This window comes from Clytia hemisphaerica, unplaced genomic scaffold (assembly GCF_902728285.1).
Source record: "Clytia hemisphaerica strain Z4C2 unplaced genomic scaffold, Clytia hemisphaerica genome assembly, whole genome shotgun sequence".
Classification (NCBI taxonomy): domain Eukaryota; kingdom Metazoa; phylum Cnidaria; class Hydrozoa; order Leptothecata; family Clytiidae; genus Clytia; species Clytia hemisphaerica.
The window spans coordinates 285381-307697 of NW_027103359.1; the positions used below are offsets into that span (position 1 = coordinate 285381).

General features: G+C 34.6%; 1 protein-coding gene across 1 annotated transcript; it reads left to right on the forward strand.

Moving 5' to 3' along the window:
• The first annotated feature begins 11893 nt into the window (after positions 1-11893).
• On the forward strand, positions 11894-20964 carry LOC136822152 (uncharacterized). Its single transcript, XM_067078393.1, has 9 exons — positions 11894-12455; positions 12883-13056; positions 13540-13661; positions 14162-14356; positions 14998-15162; positions 15709-15902; positions 17607-17890; positions 18656-18916; positions 19252-20964. The coding sequence occupies exons 1-9, from the start codon at positions 12326-12328 to the stop codon at positions 20520-20522; spliced, it is 2796 nt and encodes a 931-aa protein (XP_066934494.1). The 5' UTR covers positions 11894-12325; the 3' UTR covers positions 20523-20964.
• Positions 20965-22317: the final 1353 nt, after the last annotated feature.

Sequence of the window (22317 nt, forward strand, 5' to 3'; positions counted from 1 at the left end):
TCTCTCGAGTTAAAATGAGGAATATAACTCGATGAAATTATTTGGAATAAAAAATCCGAGTTATATAACTCGAGTGGAAAATTGTCAATAAAAAAACCGAGTTAAAAAAATAACTCGAAATAAAAATACTTCATTTTTATTTCGAGTTATGGGCCTTAACTCGAAGATTTCATAACTCGAAGCCATATAACTCGATCATATAACTCGAAGATTATGTGCCTCCTCAGGACACTTAAATTCAATAAATCTAATTTCTCATCTTTTAAACTTCTAACAAATTCTCCACTCCATATTAAACAGAGGCACATAATCTTCGAGTTATATGATCGAGTTATATGGCTTCGAGTTACGAAATCTTCGAGTTAAGGCCCGTAACTCGAAATAAAAATGAAGCATTTTTATTTCGAGTTAATTTTTTAACTCGGTTTTTTTATTGACCATTTTCCTCTCGAGTTATATAACTCGGATTTTTTATTCCAAATAATTTCATCGAGTTATATTCCTCATTTTAACTCGAGAGAAAAATAATGATTTTTTCCATCGAGTTAAAATGTTGTTTTTAACTCGAAATTAAAATGGCAATTTTTTTCATCGAGTTATATGATGTATTTTCACTCGAAAGAAAAATGGCAAATTTTTCCATCGAGTTAATGATGACAGACTCTTTTGTCGTTAATTTCCACAAATTGTGGATGGGCTATAGCTTTCTTATAGTAGTAGAGTCAAATAAATATATAGAATAATCACACCAAGCGTGTCTATTTTTTATTTGTCAATCACCTCAGGGACAAAAACTAGACTACACTGTAAGGTTATTCGACTTGGCGAAAAATGCACTGTAAGGGTGTATTTTTCGGGAAAACCACTGCGATTTTTTAGCCCGCACATACCGTCAGTCCAAAATCCGACTACACCCCCTGGGCTTTTAGAGAGACTGCCTTTCGAAGATTCTGCCCATTTTTGGACTTTTTCTCACCCTAAGAGAAGAGAGACTAATTCCTCCCTCGAAAATTCAGCCAGAATTTTCATAAATTTTCATAAGATTCAAGAATTTATGACCCTTTGAGGGAGTCGGTTTTTTTTATTTCGGTAATTTTGGAACCCTTACAGAGACTCAATTGTTTGTTAATGGTTTTTGTACTCCTTTGAGGAGCCGGCACCCATTTCTCCAGGGGATTAAGGCGGGGTCAAAATGCTTGCAACGTTACAAATCATTTTCAGAAGCTCATTTTGGGCTCAAACGAAGCGTATGACTAAGTAGAATAGGATTTAGTCTAGGCAGATGTTCTTTCATTTTGAAATTTTGCGTAATTCGCAAAAATCCTCAATTTTGCGCTATTTTGATGACGTCATAAAAATTGAAATCCCAATAACTTCTGATACAATTATCAAAATAATTTCAAATTTTGACCAAAGATGCATATTATTAATGTTTTCAGAATTAAAAAATTTATTTTCGATTTATATCCGATTATTTTAATGAAATTTGATGACGTCATCACTTTTAAGGCAAAAAACTAAAATCCTTAAAAAATGCTGACGTAATCAAGATTTTGAAAAATTTGTGAAATTTTTTGAAAATATGCATTGAAATGCATCTTTGGTGAAAGTTTGAAATTATTTTGATGATTCTATCAAAAGTTATTTGAATTTCAATTTTTATGACGTCATCAAAATAGCGCAAAATTGAGGATTTTTACGAATTACGCAAAATTTCAAAATGAAAAAACATCTGCCTAGACTGAATCTTATTCTAATTAGTTAAACGCTTCGCTTGAGCCCAAAACGAGCTTCTGAAAATGATTTGTAACGTTGCAAGAATTTTGACCTCCACGAACCCGCCTTATTCCCCTGGAGTTTGCTTAAGTGGGGGTACTTAGGCTTTAACGGTTATAGAACCACTAGAATGCAGAAAGCATAGTTTTTGGGCATTTTTTGATGACGTCACTTTTTAATACAAATTTCTGTAAATAAGATTTTCAAAAAGTTCTCGAAAGGCAATTCTGACTATTTTATGACGAAAAGTCGATGACGAAACTGGGGTCAATTGTAAAATTTCGTCTTTTAGAACCCCTAAAATGGCTGAAAAATGGCCAAAAATCCGCAACATTGCTTGATTACTCAGCAATAATCCATTTGCTTCCATGGTTTTAAACGGCTGAAATTGTTATTCGAAAAGTCAATTTTTCCATCCGACATGTACCTAACTGACAGACGCAACTAACCCTATTTACGTAACTCGAAACCAATTTTGTAACATTTTGAGTTCGAGTTATATAACTCGATTTTAATTTCGAGTTATATAACTCGAAATCATTTTGACGAAATTTTCATTTCGAGTTATTTAACTTGAAATCAAAATGCTGTATAAATGATTTCGAGTTATTTTCCTTGATTTAACTCGACAGGAAAATGGTCAATAAAAAAACCGAGTTAAAAAAATAACTCGAAATGAAAATGCTTCATTTTTTTTCGAGTTACGGGCCTTAACTCGAAGATTTCATAACTCGAAGCCATATAACTCGATCATATAACTCGAAGATTATGTGCCTCGATAAATAGAGTTGATTTAAAAAAATTCTTTCGCACCAGCTGGAAACGCCCTCCCCCGCCCTCCTGCGCCCAGCGCTCTAAAGTCGAGGCCCGGAATTCCCGAGTTATTCTTTCCGAGTTAAAAAAGCCGAGTTACGAAAAAACCGAGTTATTCCGAGTTATGATGTCATTTTTGGAATTTAGTGGCGTCATTTTACATTCCATAACTCGGTTTATTTTGCTTCCTGTAACTACCCGAGTTATCTTCCATTTTTTAACTCGGGAATGTTTACTTCCTTTAACTTTCCGAGTTATTTTCTATTTTTCAACTCGGGAATTTTTGCTTCCTTTAGCTTTCCGAGTTATTTTTGAATTTTTTACTCGGGAATTTTTGCTTCCTTTAGCTTTCCGAGTGATTTTTGAATTTTTAACTCGGGAATTTTTGCTTCCTTTAGCTTTCCGAGTTATTTTCCATTTTTATAACTCGGGAATTTTTGCTTCCTTTAGCTTTCCGAGTTATTTTTCTTCATAAAAAAACACCAGCTTTAATCTATTGATCGAAACCACAAGCACACCACAAATTTACTATTTGCTTGAATAGAAGAAGAATTTTGTGAATGAGTTCTATGCCCGGGGGGGGGGAGGGTACTAAGGCAAGTACAGGTATGTGCCGCGCCCTTAAGGGTGCCTTTTTTGGACCTTCGGAGGGTCGTAACAATCACAAAATCTAATTTCAGTAGTCCCCCTAAGGCTTGTAAAAACAGCCAAAAGTTGTTCCAATAAGGGTCACAAAATCTCGAAAAATCAGTTTTTCCTCGATTTTTGCGGCACATACACGTCAGCTCGCAACCCTAGTACCCCCCGAGCTCATATCTATTAATGAGCCGAACGGGTCTTACAGGATTCTTCCATTGTTTTTTAATAACACAGGGATGTGCCAAGCCAAGGGTGACTTTTTTGCTTCTAAAAAGCTTTTTTCACATGCACGTAAAATTTTACTTAAGAAAGACCTTACGAAAATTTGCTTATACGTTACGTTTCTTCTTCGTACATGTGACAACGAGAAAAAAATCGACTTCAGCATTCACGTAAAGGCTACGTAAGCGATGAAAAAACGCTCGAATGATACATTTCGAATGTAAAAAGTAAAAAGATTTGATAACCGTTTTAATGACGTCATTTTTAGAGAGCTTTACGAACGAAATCATACTTTTACAAGTAACTTCAGTTCAAGTAACATGTGAACAATAGGAACCATTTTTTTGTGCTTGTGGTTTCGATCAATAAATTAAAGCTGGTTGATTAAAAATAACTCGGAAAGCTAAAGGACGCAAAAATTCCCGAGTTAAAAAATGAAAAATAACTCGAAAAGTTAAAGAAAGTAAAAATTCGCGAGTTAAAAAATGGAAAATAACTCGGAAAGTTAAAGGAAGCAAAAATTCGCGAGTTAAAAAATGGAAAATAACTCGGAAAGTTAAAGGAAGCAAAAATTCCCGAGTTAAAAAATGGAAAATAACTCGGAAAGTTAAAGGAAGCAAAATAAACCGAGTTATGAAATGTAAAATGATGTCACTAGATTCCAAAAATGACGTCATAACTCGGGATAACTCGGTTTTTTCGTAACTCGGTTTTTTTTAACTCGGAAAAATAACTCGGGAATTCCGGGCCTCTCTAAGGCCGGTTTCCATTTGCGCGCGCTGCGATCGCACTTTTGGGCTTCAATCCTTTTTGCTTGGAAAAAAGATTACGTCATAAAAATGTAGCGCGCGCTTGAAAAAAAAGTTGAACACATTTCAACTTTTTTCAACCGTTACGTCAGTTCGCGCCAATGGAGTTGCTTCATTTTTCTTTTGACCAATAGCGTGGAAGCTTTGCTCGAAAAAGCGCGATCGAAGCGCGCGCAAGTGGAGACCGGCCTTAAAGTCAATGGTTATATCTCCGTTTTCTCCATCACTTCTCGACATGTAGCCTATACTAGACGTCACCCGCGTTTTTTTACGCAATTAACGTCTATTCCACTTTGCGACTTTTTCGAATGTTTTGAGCCCGGGTTTTCGGGCTCTAAACATTCGATTTTTTGACGTCACTTTTAATTTTCGAAGCTCCTGCAGTAGCAAAACAATCGAAATTGCGTCAAAACACTTGAAAGGCTTCTATTTTTCGAAAATCGTCAAAGTGGAACTCACTAAGAAACGAGATGAAAAATCCCGGTTTTTAGTGAGGTGCTCGCTACTCGACATGTGAAATGCCGATGTTATGGAAAATAGGCATTTCAAGATGGCGGAAAATTGTAAACAAAAAATCTAGAGGATCTTTTCTGGATATTTTTTCAGATTTTGATCCATCAGTCCATATGTCGATCCTGATTACGCTCAATTATGTAGGTTTGATTGGCTGTTTGGTTTGGCTATTCTAATCAATATCAATATAAAAGGAAGGGGTTGTACGCGGGTTGCTGGGTTGCTCAACTCAACAGTGCGTCTCAAACCGCGATATTTCGAGAGCACGGAAGTGCGTCAAAACACCAGCTTTTTTAGAGTTTTGTCTCGTTTACCCAAACGCTGCAATCCTGCGTAGGCTTTGGGCTCAAGACTAGAACCCCCAATACGAGACATTGGCCTGACCGAAAAAAAATCATCATCATCAATTTTGTTAATTGTCAGAGTCCTTTACTCACTGGAAATACGCAACTTTCTGAAGTTTCGTTTTTTTTCGGTTGTGCTTCATTTTAAAAATAACGAAGATGAAAAGTTACCATCAATCCCGCGAGTAAAAGAAAGTACTCCGACTAGTCTACGAAAAGTGCGCTCGCGCGGCGAATAGAATATCTCGCAAATTAATATATGCATAAAACTGACGAAATCCTTTCTTTTTTATGCTTAGGTGACGTCACCATCGATCCTGACTCGACAATGGAGAACCAAATTTGGCAATGTATTATTATTACGAGCGGCCGAGAAAGTTTGTGTGACGCAAAAATTGCGCGATAAACGACTCGGGTAAGTTATGGCATGTCTCAAAAACTGAAAATTACCATAATTTTTAGATCGCATTAGTCGACAGAAAATGACCAAACAAATGACTGAACATGAAGGGTGCTACGATGAAGTTTCTAACCTGATGTGTAACCTAATTGTTTTTTCGCTGATTTTCGCGAAAAACGGCAAAAACGGATTATTACGTCATAATCGATGACGTCATAAAAACTAAAAATTAAATTTCTCAATAATGGTTTATCCAATTGTCTTCAAACTTTCACCAAAGATGCATCTCACTAAAGAGGATCATTAGAAAAAAAAATTTATTTTGAAATTTTGAAGACGTCAGCAGAAATTAGTAAAAAACGAAAAATCCTATTTTTTGCTGACGTAATCAGAATTTCGAAAAAGAATTTTTTCGAAATGATCGACTTTAGTAGGATACATCTTTGGTAAAAGTTTGAAGACGCTTGGATAAATAATCCTTGAGAAATTCAATTTTTAGTTTTGATGACGTCATCGATTATGACGTAATTATCAGTTTTTGCGGTTTTTCGCGAAATTCAGCGAAAAAACAATTAGGTTACACATCAGGTTAGAAACTACATCATAGTACCCTTCATGTTCAGTCATTTGTTTGGTCGATTTCTGTCGGCTAATGCGATCTAAAAATTATGGTAATTTTAAGACATGCCATAACTTACCCGAGGAAGCCCTAGAAGAACGCCCACTGAAAATTGAAACCAGGAATTTATTGAATATTTCACTAATGAAGTATCAAACTTTTTGTTTTTTGTAATTATTAAAAATTCATAATTTTTAAATACTATTTTTTGAATGTCAAAGGACAATTAAAGTGAATTTAAGCTGATTGGGTGGATGTTGGGCGGACGGGCGTTTTGCACGTGCCGAGATTGGAAATTAAATGAGAGTAAAAGACGGGGGCGTCTTAGTATGTAATATTAATTCATTATTCTTTTATTTTTATTTTTCGCGAATGAAAAATGAAATTTTGATTTTTGAATTAAGGAAATATAGTATAATATATTGTATTTGATTGTCAATGCCAAAAGATACTTACGAATAATCTGCTGTGTTGCTTCGCTATTTACCCCCGGATTGTTTTAGTAGGCACTTCGGTCACGTAAATAAAAACACGTGTATATGTTGAAGCCGACTGTGGACTGACCGCAATTGCAATTACATAAATTATTGTGGAGGGAACGCTTGAGACGAATGTTTGGGAAATCAAAATGACAACTTTTGTGAGAATGTTGAGTTTTGTTTATATGGCTGTTTGTGACGCACTGCTCAAGCTCCTCCACTTTTTCATTCAGTCTCTCCTGTCCTCGGACCTCGCCTCCTTGCTTGTTTGTTGCCTTGTTAGTCAGTCTCAGTCTGGAAATCGTGTTAAAAGACTTCGGTTTGTCACTTATAGTAGTAGTCTCTTCGCTTGAATTAGTAGTAAAGTGGCAAGTGCAAGGAGATAAAGCAATTGACAAACGAACAGAAACGAATGAAGAAAGTTTTGCGAAGTAGCAAGCAAGTTGACGAATCCAAGCAATGACAGTCAGATGCTGCCCCTCTTGAAATTACTAAAATATTGGTAATAACAGCCTTTTTAGTGGAAAAACACTGGAAAAAGTGCCCTTTTTATTTTGGCCAACAACGGACACTGCCTTGCCTTTATAAAATATGGCCTGCAAGTTCAAGTAAGAATTCCAAATTTCTATTGTTTGAGTACTTCCTTTTTTAGAAAAATCCACAGCTGGAATACACCTTTCCCGTAATTCAAACTTCTCAGAAGTACGGGAAATAGATCAAGGCAGATAACTACAGCCTAGACTAATGTTAATTTTTCTTTCAGAAAAAAGACTATAATTTGTTTACCTTTATTCCTGCAGCTTTCCAACATCCAAGCTCTCAAACATCACAAGCCGAATGAAATTACTTTCGATTTCCCGTAGAAATTATGCGATGAAAAATCCGGGGGTCGAAGAATGAAGACTTTTTATTTCCGAACAAGTTATCTTTGCTTATAACGAAATATTACTTTTCAATATATTTGCTAAATATAATGTTTGATTACAAAAATACTTTACACTGAAAAAAAGTCGATTCTACTATTCTACTTAGCTCTTTGTTTTCATGTCTAACCCCCGTCTCAAAAGAAGTCCCAGAATCCCGAGATTTTTGCAGTCGGGCGTTCAAAACAAAGGCGTTTTTATTTTTCCGCCCATTTACGAATTTTTCTTTATAATAGGCATTTAATATATCAAATTTAAAAATAATAGTATAAAACCTTATTTTCTACCATGTAGTATTTCTTCTAAAACGAAAAAACAAAATACACTAGAAAAATAAAAAATTTACGAGTGTTATCAAGCCACCCAAAATGAACTTTCATTCGTCCGCGTCATCGAATTGTTGTATACGTCACAATCAATTGCCAACCATTGTCCAATCCCGTAAGCGATTGAAGTGCCGTCAGTAAAAATCTGAGAAGAGAACAATAACATTATGACATCACACAAATAAATTACGCTGGGAAAGTCCGCGAGGACAACACGCGGTCTTAACTTTTTTCCCTCGTAAGTTTGGGGGGAAAACGAAAGTACTCTATATTTTACGTATGGGGAAGTGTAAGAAAGATTTACAAAATAGAAAAGTTTCGTTTTGGGGTAAAGAATCAGTATTGTGAATTTAAGCGAGTTTCTATTTTGCAATTTTTCTACAGAGCCAAATAAAGATTTTTTCTATTGTTCTTGCTCGATTGCCTCTAACGATAAGTTCCGTAGTTATGAGGTTATCGAGACAAAATGTGACGAATTTGCGCGGAAACGAAATTTAACATTAGTCTAGGCTGAACTATAAAAGAAAATCTGAAACTTTGGATGTAAAAAAGATTTTCTTTTATCGTACTTTGAAGACTTCAAAATATTTTCTCTCTTTTATTTTGTTTATGATTTTTCCCGCGCTTTTTCTATAAAGTTTACTGACACACTTCTTTGTAGAAGAGAAAAATATTTCCTTTGCGCAATAACTTATTTCTTTATGCATTATGGCAGTTTTATTTATAAGAATCGATCAATTTAAAAAGTTGAAATACTTTTTAAGTAAGTAGAACCCTATGTTTCACTGGAGCACTTACTGAGAATCCTTTGACTTGTCTTGACATAGACCTTTTCGCCTTTCCATCCGCCATATTGAATTGTATGCAAAAATTATGGTGGCCGAATTGTCGTGGTGAAATTCCCTTAGAAAGTATGCAAAACATATGCAAAAAGAAAGTATTAATTAAAAACTTACATGCATAATTGGCATTATTTTAAAGTGTAATCTTGTAGAAGAAAGATTAAATTTGCTTCTCTTGAAAACTAAAAACAATTATATTCACTCATTTCTTAGAACAAGCACTTCAAAAGACCATAACATTAGACAGAAACTCAAACTGAAAAATCACCCGCGAAGGTAAAAAGCAATCCTTATTCGGCTGACGGCAAATTATTCTCCTGGGAATAAAACCGCCAAATAATCAAATCAAAACATTGATAAAGTGTGACGTCATAATTACTGCTTTCAGTTTGCGTGTTTTGAAAGTTTGATGTGTGTACTCCGTCTTCGTGGAATTTCTTAATGGCATAAAAACAGAATATGCAATGTCTTTACGAACAAATTCCTAAAAGGCTTTTGTTGTTCTGTAAATATTTCCTTTTGGATTAAGAAATTCCATCTTTTATTGTTCTAATGATCATAATATTTATTTATAAGATGCTTTGTTGTCTTTTTAATCTTTGTGTAAACTTGCATATGTTTTGCATACTTTCCAACTAAATCCAACCACGGCATTTTCGTTCCTGTATTTTTGCATACAATTCAAGATGGCGGACGGAAAGGCGAAAAGGTCTATTGATTGACAAAATGACCATTTTAAACCAAGGTATTAACACGGTTGTTAAATGACCTTTGAAGACTTCATTAAGCCTGGGTATCCAGACTCAAAATTTCAGAAAAAAACACTCTTACCTCAACATACAAAGTTTCTAAAATTTTAGAGTCTGGTGCAACTTAAAAAGTCTGATACAGTTTTGAATGACACAGTCTGTGAGTAAACCCTTGTTGACAGAATCTCAAAACTTTGGAAACCCAGGCAGACACACATAATTACTTACCATAAAACCTCTTTTACAAACTCATAAAAACTTTCAAAACTACTTTAAGCTACATCAAAACATCAGCCACATTTATAAAGGCTCTTTTTCAGCGGCCATTTTGTTTAGAAATGAACCTGCGTTTTCATTTTCATTTGTTTACCTTTTTTTGCAAGGTCAGCTTTTTCCATAAATTATGCGCGCGCATCGAAAAATATCATAAACCCCGCGAAAATTCTGCTCAGTGACTGGGCGCGTGTTGACCAATTAGAGACACTCGCATATGCAGGGATAGATATCCCTGCAGACGAGTTAGTTCGACCAGACCGTAAACCTGAGACAAAATATTAAAAAAACTAGACGGTGAAATAGTTTACGGTCTGGACATCCAGGCTAGACTTCATTTTGTTCTTTTATGTAGCAAAAATTCTTATTGTGCTAAATAAGATGCTTTCAGTATCGCCAGATGGAAATTTTTAGTAAGTAGGAAAATACTACAGAGAGCTGTTTAGAGGTATCAATTTGACCATTGTCATGGTATTGACAAAATGAAATTTTTAATAAAAGTATTGACACAGTTATTGAATGTAAGCTTCCCAACCAATTCCAAGAAATATATTTTTAGTACCATTCGATATGATGCAGATCAAACAATAATATTAAGATTGACCCTATATTTATTATCCAGAGCCTTGAAATAGCTGTTTTAGACATTTAGGTGTGCTCTTATAATAAGAGTCATAAGAGGAAGTGGGTTTCGGAGAAAGGAAAGTTCTTATAATAAGAGTCATCATAAAAAGAGTCATAAGAGAGAGTAGGTTTAGGAAAAAGAAAAAAATAGAATGATTATACTTATATGAGGCGAAGAGAATATTTACTCACTACGTAAATATGCTAAATATTCTTTTAGATAACACTTTTTTCAAGTAAATATAAAACAAAGACTTGTTAGCATTAAGATATTACAAAACCAATTAAAAAAAAAAGATATTCAGAGATTTCGAAAAAGTGAAGGAGAGTTCTGGTCTGTAAAGTATACAAACGGAGTAGGTAGTAAGTAGTAAGTAGTAGGTAGTAAGTATTAAGTAGTAGGTAGTAGGCGTTTTGTACTTGCCGTTTTTTGAAGACAAAACTTCCAAAATGGTCAAAAAGTGTGTGATGAAAATCAAAGGACAAAAGCTTCTGACTCCATCATTGATAGTTTGCTTGAATTATCTGTCAATTTTCAGTCTGAAAAACTAACAATAGTACCCCTCTCTTGGTCTAATCTGTAAAATTTAAGATTTTAGGGGTGGTTTTTTTTCTTACAGCAAAAATGAAGTAGTACCCGGTACTAAATATGGGTGGGTGGTACTAAACAAAATTTTAGTAAAAAATCAAGTTAGTACCCTATGGGTTAGTACCCTGCCTCTGTACCCCCTGGTATGACTTTTCTGGATTCAAAGATGTCCGGTTGCCAACTAGACCGGTTGCTAACTAACTGGGCAACAAATAAAGAAAGTAGCGAGTAGCATCTACTGATGATCCGCAACACTATCCTAAAACCTATAATTGCTATGCACACTCTTCGCTTGAGAAAATGATTGATAGATTATAGTTTTTCACACCTTTGGAAGGGAAAATTCTAGTTGTCATCAACGATCCTGTTGTTTTTTTTCCGCAGAAATTCTAAGTCCCAAAGAGCATGGGTATTAAAAGTTTACAGACCAGAATAAACTCATGACGTAAGTTTATGATTTCTTGTTGTGCGTATTGTTATGAAATACGGGCGGGAAACAAAATTAACCAAATTGGCTCTCCAAGTGCTAGTCATATAATTGGCGTGTTTAAAAAACCTTTCTTTTGGCTTGTGAGACTCTTTTTCGTTCATAACCACTATTATTTACCCAATTGGAAAACGCATCCTATATCAAACTCCGTAAACTTTTGTATGCAAAGCAATTCGATATATGTCTTTCTTGTTTTTAAATTTTTCCACTGCGGTGAACTTTTAAATAAATCCTCTGGTCAATCGATATCTAGATTTAATATATTTTATGAGGTGCCTTTTATAGCTTCCCCTTTTCTCAAAAATTTCCTTTTCATTTGAAGATTTGAAGATCAAGTCTAAAAAGCTTATCCCAAAGAGGATACGTTTTGATAAAAAATATCAAATCGTTTCCCGATCAAGTAAATAGTATCTTATTGGGTAACCACCCTACCACGGTTGATTATTCTGGTCTGTAAATTTAATATCCACGCTATTCGGGACTTAGAATTTCTGCGGAAACAAAACAACAGGATCGTTGATGACAACTAGAATTTTCCCTGCGGAAGCTTACAGGCGCCATGCTGAAATGGTAGAACTTAGCTGCAGCAGATTCTTTTGACAATGGAAGTTATAGAATGTTTATATACAAGGATCTTGACAGAAAATCCTTTGCTTGATTGTCACTTTATAGTTTTGATTCCCGTTGAAGAATCGTATTCTGGTTTTCATGTTTCTAGATGCTCTTTTAGAGTGTTAGAGCTAGTCTGTCTAGAAAATTTGTAGTTTTGATCTGAACTAATCTAGTTAAGCTCACTGACAGATTGATCCTAAAGGTTTATCTGAAATTGAAAGAGGTAATTGATCATAAAGTATGTTTTATATTTATTGTTACCAAAAATAGAAATAAAATCTCAATGGCATTAGTTAACTGCAGCACTATTGATGTTCAAACCAAAGAAGGAGTGGGTTCTATCAACTTGTGTATTGGAAGTATTACAAAATGTGAAGATGTGGTAGATGTTCTGGTTATCTCTGCATATCCTGGTTTGAGTTTTTTTTTGAACAAATTTTTAGCCTGATTACAAAAAATTAAATACATCTTTTTATACATCTGATGATTGTGATTAGTAGAAACTTGAAGAAACTTTAGGAGTGCAACCTTTCATTGGAAAAAACAACACAGTTGAAAAATTGCGAACTTTTAAAAACAAGTTCAGGGAAAAACGTTTTTCAAAATCCATTAATATAGGACTTGAAATCTCAAAAAATAAAAATCTTAGCGTTATTAATGTAATAATTTTATTTGTTGAAAATGCGTAGAAAATAATTATGTGAGCATGTGAAAATCCGCTTTTGGAAATAATTAATATTTGTTTATTTTATATTGATATCTTGTTTTCTTTGTATTATCTAATTTGGAAGACTTATTAAGTTAATGATTAGGAATAATTAATTTTATTGCTCTTTTTAGGTGATTATACCCCAGTCCATGGCACTGTAATAGGAGCCTTACAAAATGATCTGGGTATTAGAGTTCGGGAACTTGCCAAGAAAAAAGAAGAAGACCAAAGGAAGCTTTTATCTTGTTGGTGGAGTAATGAATTACCGAAAAAGTCGAAATTCAAACGGATTATGTGCTTTGAAGGTATTTGATATAACGATTGTTTTAGTTTAACATGTAACTTCCACCAATAAGTACAGAAACAAAATTTCGGATTGCGTAAGGAATTACCTACACATTCGAACATTTTCTTTTATGATAGCAGACTTTTCTTACTTTGGAAAAAACTGACAGACCCCTATCATTAGATATTATAATACTGAGGTTAATTTTTGTAACAATTTTAAATAATTTCAATCGGCCAAGCAGCCAAGCTGTAAAAGATTCCAATTTTAATTTGGTAGCTCTGATCACCAAGAATTGATTATTTATCTTGCCTCCATTCAGTAATTTAAATGCAGCTTTAGTAAAATAACCCGTGTCCCAAAAATTCGAATGAGTAATAGGAAATTATCTTCAAAAACAAATTAGGAAATTTTGTAGCTGATATGGAAATAAAACCACTCAAATGATTCTAATGTTTTGAGGATTTCTGTTATGTTTTTTTTTTCTCGTTTTAATGTATAGGATCTTTCAAAAAGAACGCCCAGCCGCCCTCGACAGTTAGTGAAGTCTTCCGTTCACTGGTATCTCTATCTAAAGAAGAACCGATAAGCGTTATGATGCCTTTATTGTCTTCTGGAAATCAGGTATGGTGAGCAAACTATTTTAAAGTTGATTTACATTTCTGATTAAATTTAGCGTTGGGTATCGAGCGGGGTGATTAATTCGTAAAAACCCTGTATTTTTGTATTCACCCCGGTGAAAAATAATGTTTTTGATCGAAAAAATATCGTTCGGCTTTTTAAATTTCATTGTAATATTGAGCAAATTGCTAATGTTAAGAAATTAAAGCTTCATAAATTGAATATGAGTTACTTTTCTCGACTAACTTAGCTTAGCCAATGAAACACTACTGGATCATCTTTTGATGATCATGCATCTTTATTGATCTTTTTTCTGTTGTTAATTACTTTTGGGTACTTTTGGTTGTCTTTGAGCATGTAGCTCTGGCAAAAATCTTCGTTAAATCTACAATCGCTGAAATGAAGGAAAAATGATTCAGCAGAGAGATTTCATGTCTGAAATGTTTGCAATGTGATCCCTGTCTCCTGCTTCATTTTAATTATTCCAATCTTTTTTTCTGCAGAGATATAATCAAAAACTGATGCTTCGCTTGATCGTGGAAGCTTCTATTCATTGGATGGAAATTGGTCTCCCAATGAAAGAACTGAAAATAGTTTTGTATCAGCGAGACACAAGTGAGGTATCGAAAGTCAACAAAATTTTGGTGGACCTGTTTGAAGAAATGAGGCAAAAAACCAACAAGCTAGCGATGAAAAATGTAAGTTTAAAAATCAAAGTTCATTTGCTTTGAGATATTTTTTGTTTGCCCTTTTCCAACTGATGCCTTACATCTAATAAATAATATTTCGTTGAAAAGGTAATTGAAAGCACAATTGTTGTTCATCAGCGGTATATAATTATTCGTTAGAATTGAAGCTTCTACCGTTGAAAAATACACACTTAGATTAGTGCAAAGGACAGATATCCATTTTGTATTATTATCAACTACCTTCCTTCATATAAATTTCAAATTGATTTCGTTAAGGATGACCAAGTGATAAGATAACCAAAGTGAAAAATTTGGTTACGTGATCAAAAATTAGTAAAGAGCTTAAGATAGCGATCAGAAACCAACTAGACGTCCATTTGTTTATATTTCTCGTCGGGAAGATTTTCGATGAGGAGAACTCCAACCTCGTTCCCTGATGCGTATTATCAGCTTTTTTATGCTTACTGATAGCGCTAGAAAATATATTCTCTGGCTGTCTCTCTGGCGTCAATGCAATCAGTAACGTAAATAAAGCCTGGGATACACGGGGACGAGGTTGGGTATAAAGTTTTATTTAAAAGTTGGGAATCGAAATGTGTTCAGTATGTGTTACAAGCCAAAGAAATAACAATTTTTTACATCATTTTTAGAAAAATGAATTCAAGTATGACTTCTATTTGACTTATGCACCTGGAAACGATGAAGTAGCTGCAATGGTCGTCAAATCTATCAAAGAAATACAACCGAATTATAAAATTCACGAAGAACGGCAAAAGATTGACCCGGAGAAAGCATTCCAGGACCACATTTACGAGGTCAGTGTATTGTATTGTATTGCTAAATATTCTAAACATTGTATTGAAATTTATAACCCAAATTGTTATCAAATGCTCATTAGTCTTTTCTTTTTTAATCATATTTGTCAACCTTGTATGTATTCCGTGCAGCAAAGGAATTATAGTGGAGTCTCTTTAACTCGAACCTCTATAACTCGAATGTCTCATTGACTCGAACAGGTTTTATTGTCCCTTCAGCTAACAACCTTATATCGCATGTAGCAAAGGCTTTATTAGCGATTTTGATGTATTCGAGATGAATCGAAGGAGACAGTATAAAAAGTGAACATGTCTTCAAAATCGCCGTCCACTTTGCTCGTCGACGGTAAAAAACACCAATATTCCGTCGTCTGTTTAGGTGAACAAAGACAAGAGCCCTACAACAACTACTGACTTTGTTTTTCATCGACTTTACTTACTGTCGCCTTCAATATCCTCTGATACACAAAACTCGCTATGACTCGTTTATGACAAATGCCAGAGAATATCCGGTAAATTTCTCATATCCGATTTTTTGCTTTCTAGACAATGTCTACTTGTGCCCGAGTGATCGTTCTGTTAAGTCCAAACTTTATGGACGACGTGGCGTGTATTGAGAAATACAACATTGGTATGTGTTATGCACGGAACACACGACGCAATTACTTAGCCCCCATTTACATAGAGGAAATATCAAACATGCCAACTTACATGGGGCTGATTCAATACATAGACGCAAGGTAAAAAGTATTGTCAAATGTTTTTCACGATGCTACTAACAGTGAGCTTTACTACTGATCTTTATATACCCTGGATAAAACTTTCTCAATCCCGGCCAAGCAAGATATTTGATCGGAGTTTTTCTGAAAAGTGGTACCTACCCTAATGGTAGCACTAATCAATAGCGTTGTAAATGCATCGAGAGTGCTAGATCTACTTTTCCTGGAATACTTTGGATGATGTAGTGCCGTTAAACTTTAATTTTCAGCATTACAATGCCTTCTTTCCGGGCACCACTTAAAAAAAAACTCCGATCAAAGATGGCGGATATACAAGGTGCACCAAAAAAAAGTATATAGGTTTGTCAAGATATTGTGATCTTCAGGATTATATTTTTTGTTCATTCTTTTTTTATTGTATAGAGGATGCTCTAACTTGAATTTTGAGCTATTATACATTAAATTTGAAAAAGTAGTTCGAAAGTTATTTCCAAAAAACTGACTTTTCTTCCATGTCGAAATTTCAAAAAATCATTAAAAACAGCAATGGGCTTTTCCAGAAATAGTCCGTGTCCACCATGTTGAGGATATCGGATATCCAGGGGGTTAACGATTTTTGTTCAAAATTGGATATCCAGGGGGTTAGATATCTACAAGGGAGCGGATATCTAGAAGGTTAAGTGTCTTTTCAAGTAAAAAATACGATATCCAGGGGGTAAGCATCTTTTTAAGAGAGAATATCCAGGAGGTTGAGCATATTTTAAGAGTGGATATCCAGGGGTCTTTACTAATAAAGTAGGATATCCAAGCAGTTCGATACCTCGAAAATTAAATATCCTCAACAAGTGGGGGTAAATTTTTTTTCTGAAAAAGCCCAATCACGCTATGAATAAGACAAAATGACAAAAACACAATTCCATTGTCTTTTTGATTCTTTTTTCTCCTATCTTATATTTTGCCAACGGTTTGTCTATCTTATTTACACGTCATGAATATTTCCAACATCAGCAAACTCAATGCAGACCCAAGTTCTTTGAGCAACTAGTTGAGGAATGGTGATTTATTTTTTCAAAAATTTTCTCGCGTAGCACACCACACCGAGAGGTGGAGATTTCCAAAAAAGATTTTCAGCTTTACCAAAAATATTTTTCCACATGGGAATAGCTTGTTTTACCATATTCTTAAATTCCATAACGAGTTTTGATGAACACAGTTGCATTTTTTGGTATTTTTATGTGTAAAGAAGGTAAGTGCCAAGAGAAAAGTTTGCTCGCTGTTTTTGATGATTTTTTGAAATTTCGACATTAAAAATAAGTCAGTTTTTTTGAAATAATCTTCGAATTACTTTTTCAAACCTAATGTATGATAGCTCAAAATGCAAGTTAGAGCATCCTCTATGCGATAAAAAAAGAATGAACAAAAAGTTTAAATCCTGAAGCTCACAATATCACGACAAAGTTGTATACTTCTTTTTGGTGCACCCGGTAGCTTTTTCCAGTGTTAGTGGACAGTTTTTAGTATTAAACCCGATACTTTCCCCACGGAAAATTATTTTGAAATAGTTGTGAACAAATCATCTAACTCTCTAAAAAAAATTCGTGTTCTCTGAAACTTTTGAAAACTTTAAAATATATCATATTAACTTCGTAATGTTGAAACAATGTCATGTGCCAGCCCGAATTAGATGGTTCGTATTTCAAAAAATTTTGATGTTATTTTCTTTAGGCCTGTTTCTGAAGCATCTATCCAAAACGTTTTAAGCACACTCTGTGTTGACCAGAAACCTACCAAAGATGTAAAAACCACACAACAACAAGAACACTCACCAAAACAAATCTCCTTAGAAAACGCTTACGATCTCTTCATCTCATATTCACATCAAAATTATGACGTAGCATTGAAAGTGTATCACGTGATCAAAGAGCAGAAACCTCATTGGAGGATATTCTTTGATCAAGATGAACTAAAAGCTGGTCATTCTTGGCAATCCAAATTATATCATAGTATTGGTAAAGACAGTATTTCTTTTCTGAAAATAATTTCCAGAACTAGTAAAGGGGACGAGGTCCGAGGTCCTAACAGGGTCCTGGGTCCTAATTCTTGATATTCATGATGTAATCTTTACGCATAAACAATAAATATGGCGTAAAAAACTTGGTGGCCATTATTGGTTGTAGCAGATCGAACCCGCTGGCCTATTTTTTAATTCTTAAGTGATGCAAAGTAAAGTATAAAAACTTATTGCAAAGTACCTACGAAATAAAAGTTTTTGAAATTCAAATAACTAAAAGGATTTGAAAAAAAAAATTATTTGGCTGATCTGTGTAAGTCTTTCGATATTTTTCCGGAGTCCACGCCTGGGAAACATTGCAGAGCACTAATTCTATGCCACCTATATTATGGCGGCCTAATATTTTGAAGCGGTGTGTCAATCAACAAAAATATTAAATCGAATCGAATATCAAGAATGGGGTCTGGGTATAGGATATTCCATAAAAGTAAACGATTTTATTGTATTCATATTTCTAGTTTTGGAAGATGGTATACTAAGTGTTGCCTAAGCACATGCCAAGTTTCGGTTCATGAAATTTCAATTTACAATTCTTTCCAACAATCTTAGATTAATCATATTTGAGTTTCTTCGGCTAAAGGATTCTCACTAGTCCAATAGGACGGATATGATTATTTGAGTGAGAATATTCTAGAAAGAATGATTGAGATTTATTTCTTAAGAATTATATTGACTTATCAAAATCACTTTTGTTTTGTTTTAGAGAGCTCAAGGATTGTGATAGCATTGATCTCAAAAACCTATCTGCAATCCAAAGTTTGTCAAGAAGAATTCAACCTTGCTCAAAGCCTTTCGATGGATCATACTCTACCTCACAGTCTACGATTATTTAGAGTTCGGTTAGAAGATTTTCAAGAATTGCCACTTTGGTGTGGAAGCAAGAAAAACATGTTCGATTTTACGGCCAAGGATCCGGCGAACTTAAGTAAATTTGTGATGTATATGGATCATGAGTTCGACAACTGTAAGTATCTTACATGCCCAGGGGAGGTCGCTTGGGTACGGGGACGCGCCGCGGGCCAGAGTCCCTTTTTTTAAGCTCTGAAGATTTCTGACAGGGTCCCTGATTTAATAATTTTGAAAATGTTTATCCGCCACGGTTGACTTTTGGAATTGGTGTTTTTCGACCCCCCCCCCCGCGTTTATTTGGAACATAAGAGTAATTCACAAAAAAATAAACCTGATAATCAAAAATAAATCACAAATCTCGATAATCTTTTAGTGATTTACCCCGCACGAGAGAGGTTCATGAAACACGAGGGTTATACGTTTCTTAATTTATCGTTTATTTTATTTCAGATTTATACCTGAGTGAACGTGACATTTTGACCATCGATAATGTTACTTCTAAATTCCGAAGTGAGTTTGCTCGTAGTAAATATCCCATAATACCGGATGTAGACTTCACTAAAGAATGTGATATGCAGGAAAAATTAGATTCATCTCAAAGCGGGTACGATGTCATTCTTATAAGCCATCAAGATCATGTAACGATTGTCGAATCATTAAAAGAAAGGCTTCTTTGTAAAGCGCCGTGTCTCAAAATATTACTGGTAACTAACAAGGCCGAAAAAACGATTCGCTTAAATGTGTTTGATGAAACTCGCCTGGTCGTGTCGTTTCTTGGCAAGTCATTCTTTGAGGATGTTTTCCTCATGGAGCAATTCAATACTGCTTTGTACAGACATCGATTCAAAGAATATATCATAGCCTGCCCAGTGATTCTCGGTGAATTGCCTGCAATGCCGGTGTATCCGAAACTATCATTCTGCTTGTTTTCACTAGCCGATAAACAATGGTGTAACAAGGATGGTAAAGTTTCTGTTGAGCGCTTTGTTGATAATGTAGCGTCTGTGGTTAGTAATATTTTATTTTTAAAACCCACCACAGCTACATCCTTTAAAACATTATTTAATATATTGGAGCTTCGAGAATGGGGCGATGAGACTTATGGTGATAGAAAGAAACTCCAACCGCTAGCTTTTGATGGTGCAATGGTTGTTTCCGCAAATGACCGTTCAATTATTTCTGTAAAAGATTCAATGTTGATGGTTAGTGGTAGTCACGCTCTATCGTCGCCAGAACCTATATTAGAAATCACATCATCTGGGTTAGAATATTCAATACCTGGTCCAAATGAACCAGAAGAGAAATCACCAAATTTGCAACAACAAGCCGAAAAAACAGAAACAACCTCAACAGATTATGTTGAACAGAAGCCTTCAGAATCACCAAAATCTCTTTCGCTAATAAAGGAGGAAACAGCATTTAAGAATGACCAAGCTCCACCGAAAAGTGAGGTGTCAGCAATCTCAACAGAATATGATAGACAAAAGGTTTTAGATTCCAATGAATCTTGTTCATCACCGATAACGAAAACACCGCCAACGAAAAGGGAGGCTGAAGAAACAGAGTTATTAGAACAGGCACCACCAACAGATGTTAACTCTGGTGAGATTCCTTCATCAGAACTAAATCAAACAAATGAAGCAGATCCTCCGAATAATAAGGCGAATGATAGTCGACTGAAACTCAAACGACAGAACAGCAAAACGTGTTGTATTCACTGAGGATTATTACTTCATTTCTACTGTAATATAGGTCACTGTTTTAATACTGTGTAGTTTCGCTCTGACATGGCTCTGACATAATTTGCAAACTATTGAAATTGCTTTGTTTTAGTAATACTTAAGGCTTGGGGACACGAGAAGTTTTTTTTCGCGTTGGTGCAATGCAACATGCCCCATCCCACCAACCTGAAACGCTTTTTCGTGTCTCCAACCCATTTTTCTTTTAATAACATTTGTGCTTCCCTCATGACAAAATCAGCTTGTCTTTTGGGTATTTCCCTCATTTCTTGTCTCATTAAACAAAAAAAGAAACCATGGGACACGCACTTTTTCCTTGTGTTGGTAGAATAGAGCATGTTGCATTGTACCAACGCAAAAAAAAAACTTCTCGTGTCCCCAAGCCTTTATACGCCTTGCTTTGTTATTCGATGGATTAAGGAAATGATCAGTTGAATATTTTTTATTATTATATTATTTTATATTTTTAATATTTTTATTATCTTAAGTTTCTTAAGTGAACTAATTTTTTCGAGCAGACATTTTCGCGGGACAAATTTCTTTTTCTCGGAAATAATATTTTGCTCGAAATTTAATCTACTTAAAGTCGCTACACTATATGGCCCCCAAAACGGAGGTTTTCATTGAAATGAAGATTCTGACTTGTAGATTTATCAGAGTTAAACGATTTTTGTTTATTTTGAAAGAATGATGGTTATACTTAAAAATGAGCATGTTTTTGCTGGTTTGAGACAGATTCAAAATAACATATTCGCGTCTAAAGGAAATATTTTAACACCAAAATTAGATAAAAATTGCATATAACTCACTCTAGCTCCTTGGATATTGAAAATGAGTTATGAAAACGGGGTATAGGAAACTTTCTACACCTAATGCCGTTCAGAAAATGCAAATACATCTGTGACTTTAGATGCTGGGTAAAAGATATAGCATCTTGAAGGTCAACCAGTATTTTGGAGCCCTAGAATCAGCATTGACAAAACCGAAAATTCTTAATATGAGAAAAAGCAAACAATCTTGGAATTCTCTCCTATCACCTTGAGTTAATAGTCTATAACAAAAAATTAACATTATATATAAAAATTTTTATTTTTTGCTGAATCAGGAAAAACGGCAAATTCTGTCATTTTTTTGCAAAATATAGGAGAAAAATATCTTTAAAGCTTAATATTTTCAGTTTCAGTTAAGCTTTTTTTCTAAAATTTTCACAGCTTATTCCATACATGAATGGAACTATTTTCAAAAGAGATTTGTTTTCAAAAAATTGATTAAGACGTTGTTAAATCAAAATTGTCATTTTGAAAATTTCTAAATTTTCAGTTTGGACTTTGCAATATCGAAAATCTTGAAATATTTCATAAAAATCATAAATTTTACATCCATCGGGTCGTAAATTTGAGGGAAAACACAAATATGTTTATAGTTTTTCCCCCTATTACCACTGGGCTTAATAATTTGATTTTAACTACACCTCCGTTTTGGGGGCCCCAAACCTGCATTTTGACAACCTTGGGGTATACTGTAAAAATTTTATCAAATAGATTTATGCCCAAAACCCTCTAAATCATATTTCAAAACTATGGTCAAAATTTTGTATTCATATCTTAAAGCTTAAAGATATCTCGAGAAATCGCTAAAATTGCAAACCTCCGTTTTGGGGGCCATTAGCCTCCGTCTCAGAACGCGGTCAGAAAATTTTGCGGATAATTTCACAGCGAAAATGCATCCAGTGAAATGTGAGTAATGTATCATGATTCAAGTCGACTGACATAATTAT

What these genes read in the sequence shown, in the direction of transcription:
- LOC136822152 (XM_067078393.1), top strand. Translation starts at nt 12,326, where the DNA reads ATGGCATTAGTTAACTGCAGCACTATTGATGTTCAAACCAAAGAAGGA. An exon ending in ACGGATTATGTGCTTTGAAG is followed by an intron (nt 13,057 to 13,539) that starts GTATTTGATATA and finishes TTTAATGTATAG; the next exon opens with GATCTTTCAAAAAGAACGCC. An exon ending in ATTCAATACATAGACGCAAG is followed by an intron (nt 15,903 to 17,606) that starts GTAAAAAGTATT and finishes TATTTTCTTTAG; the next exon opens with GCCTGTTTCTGAAGCATCTA.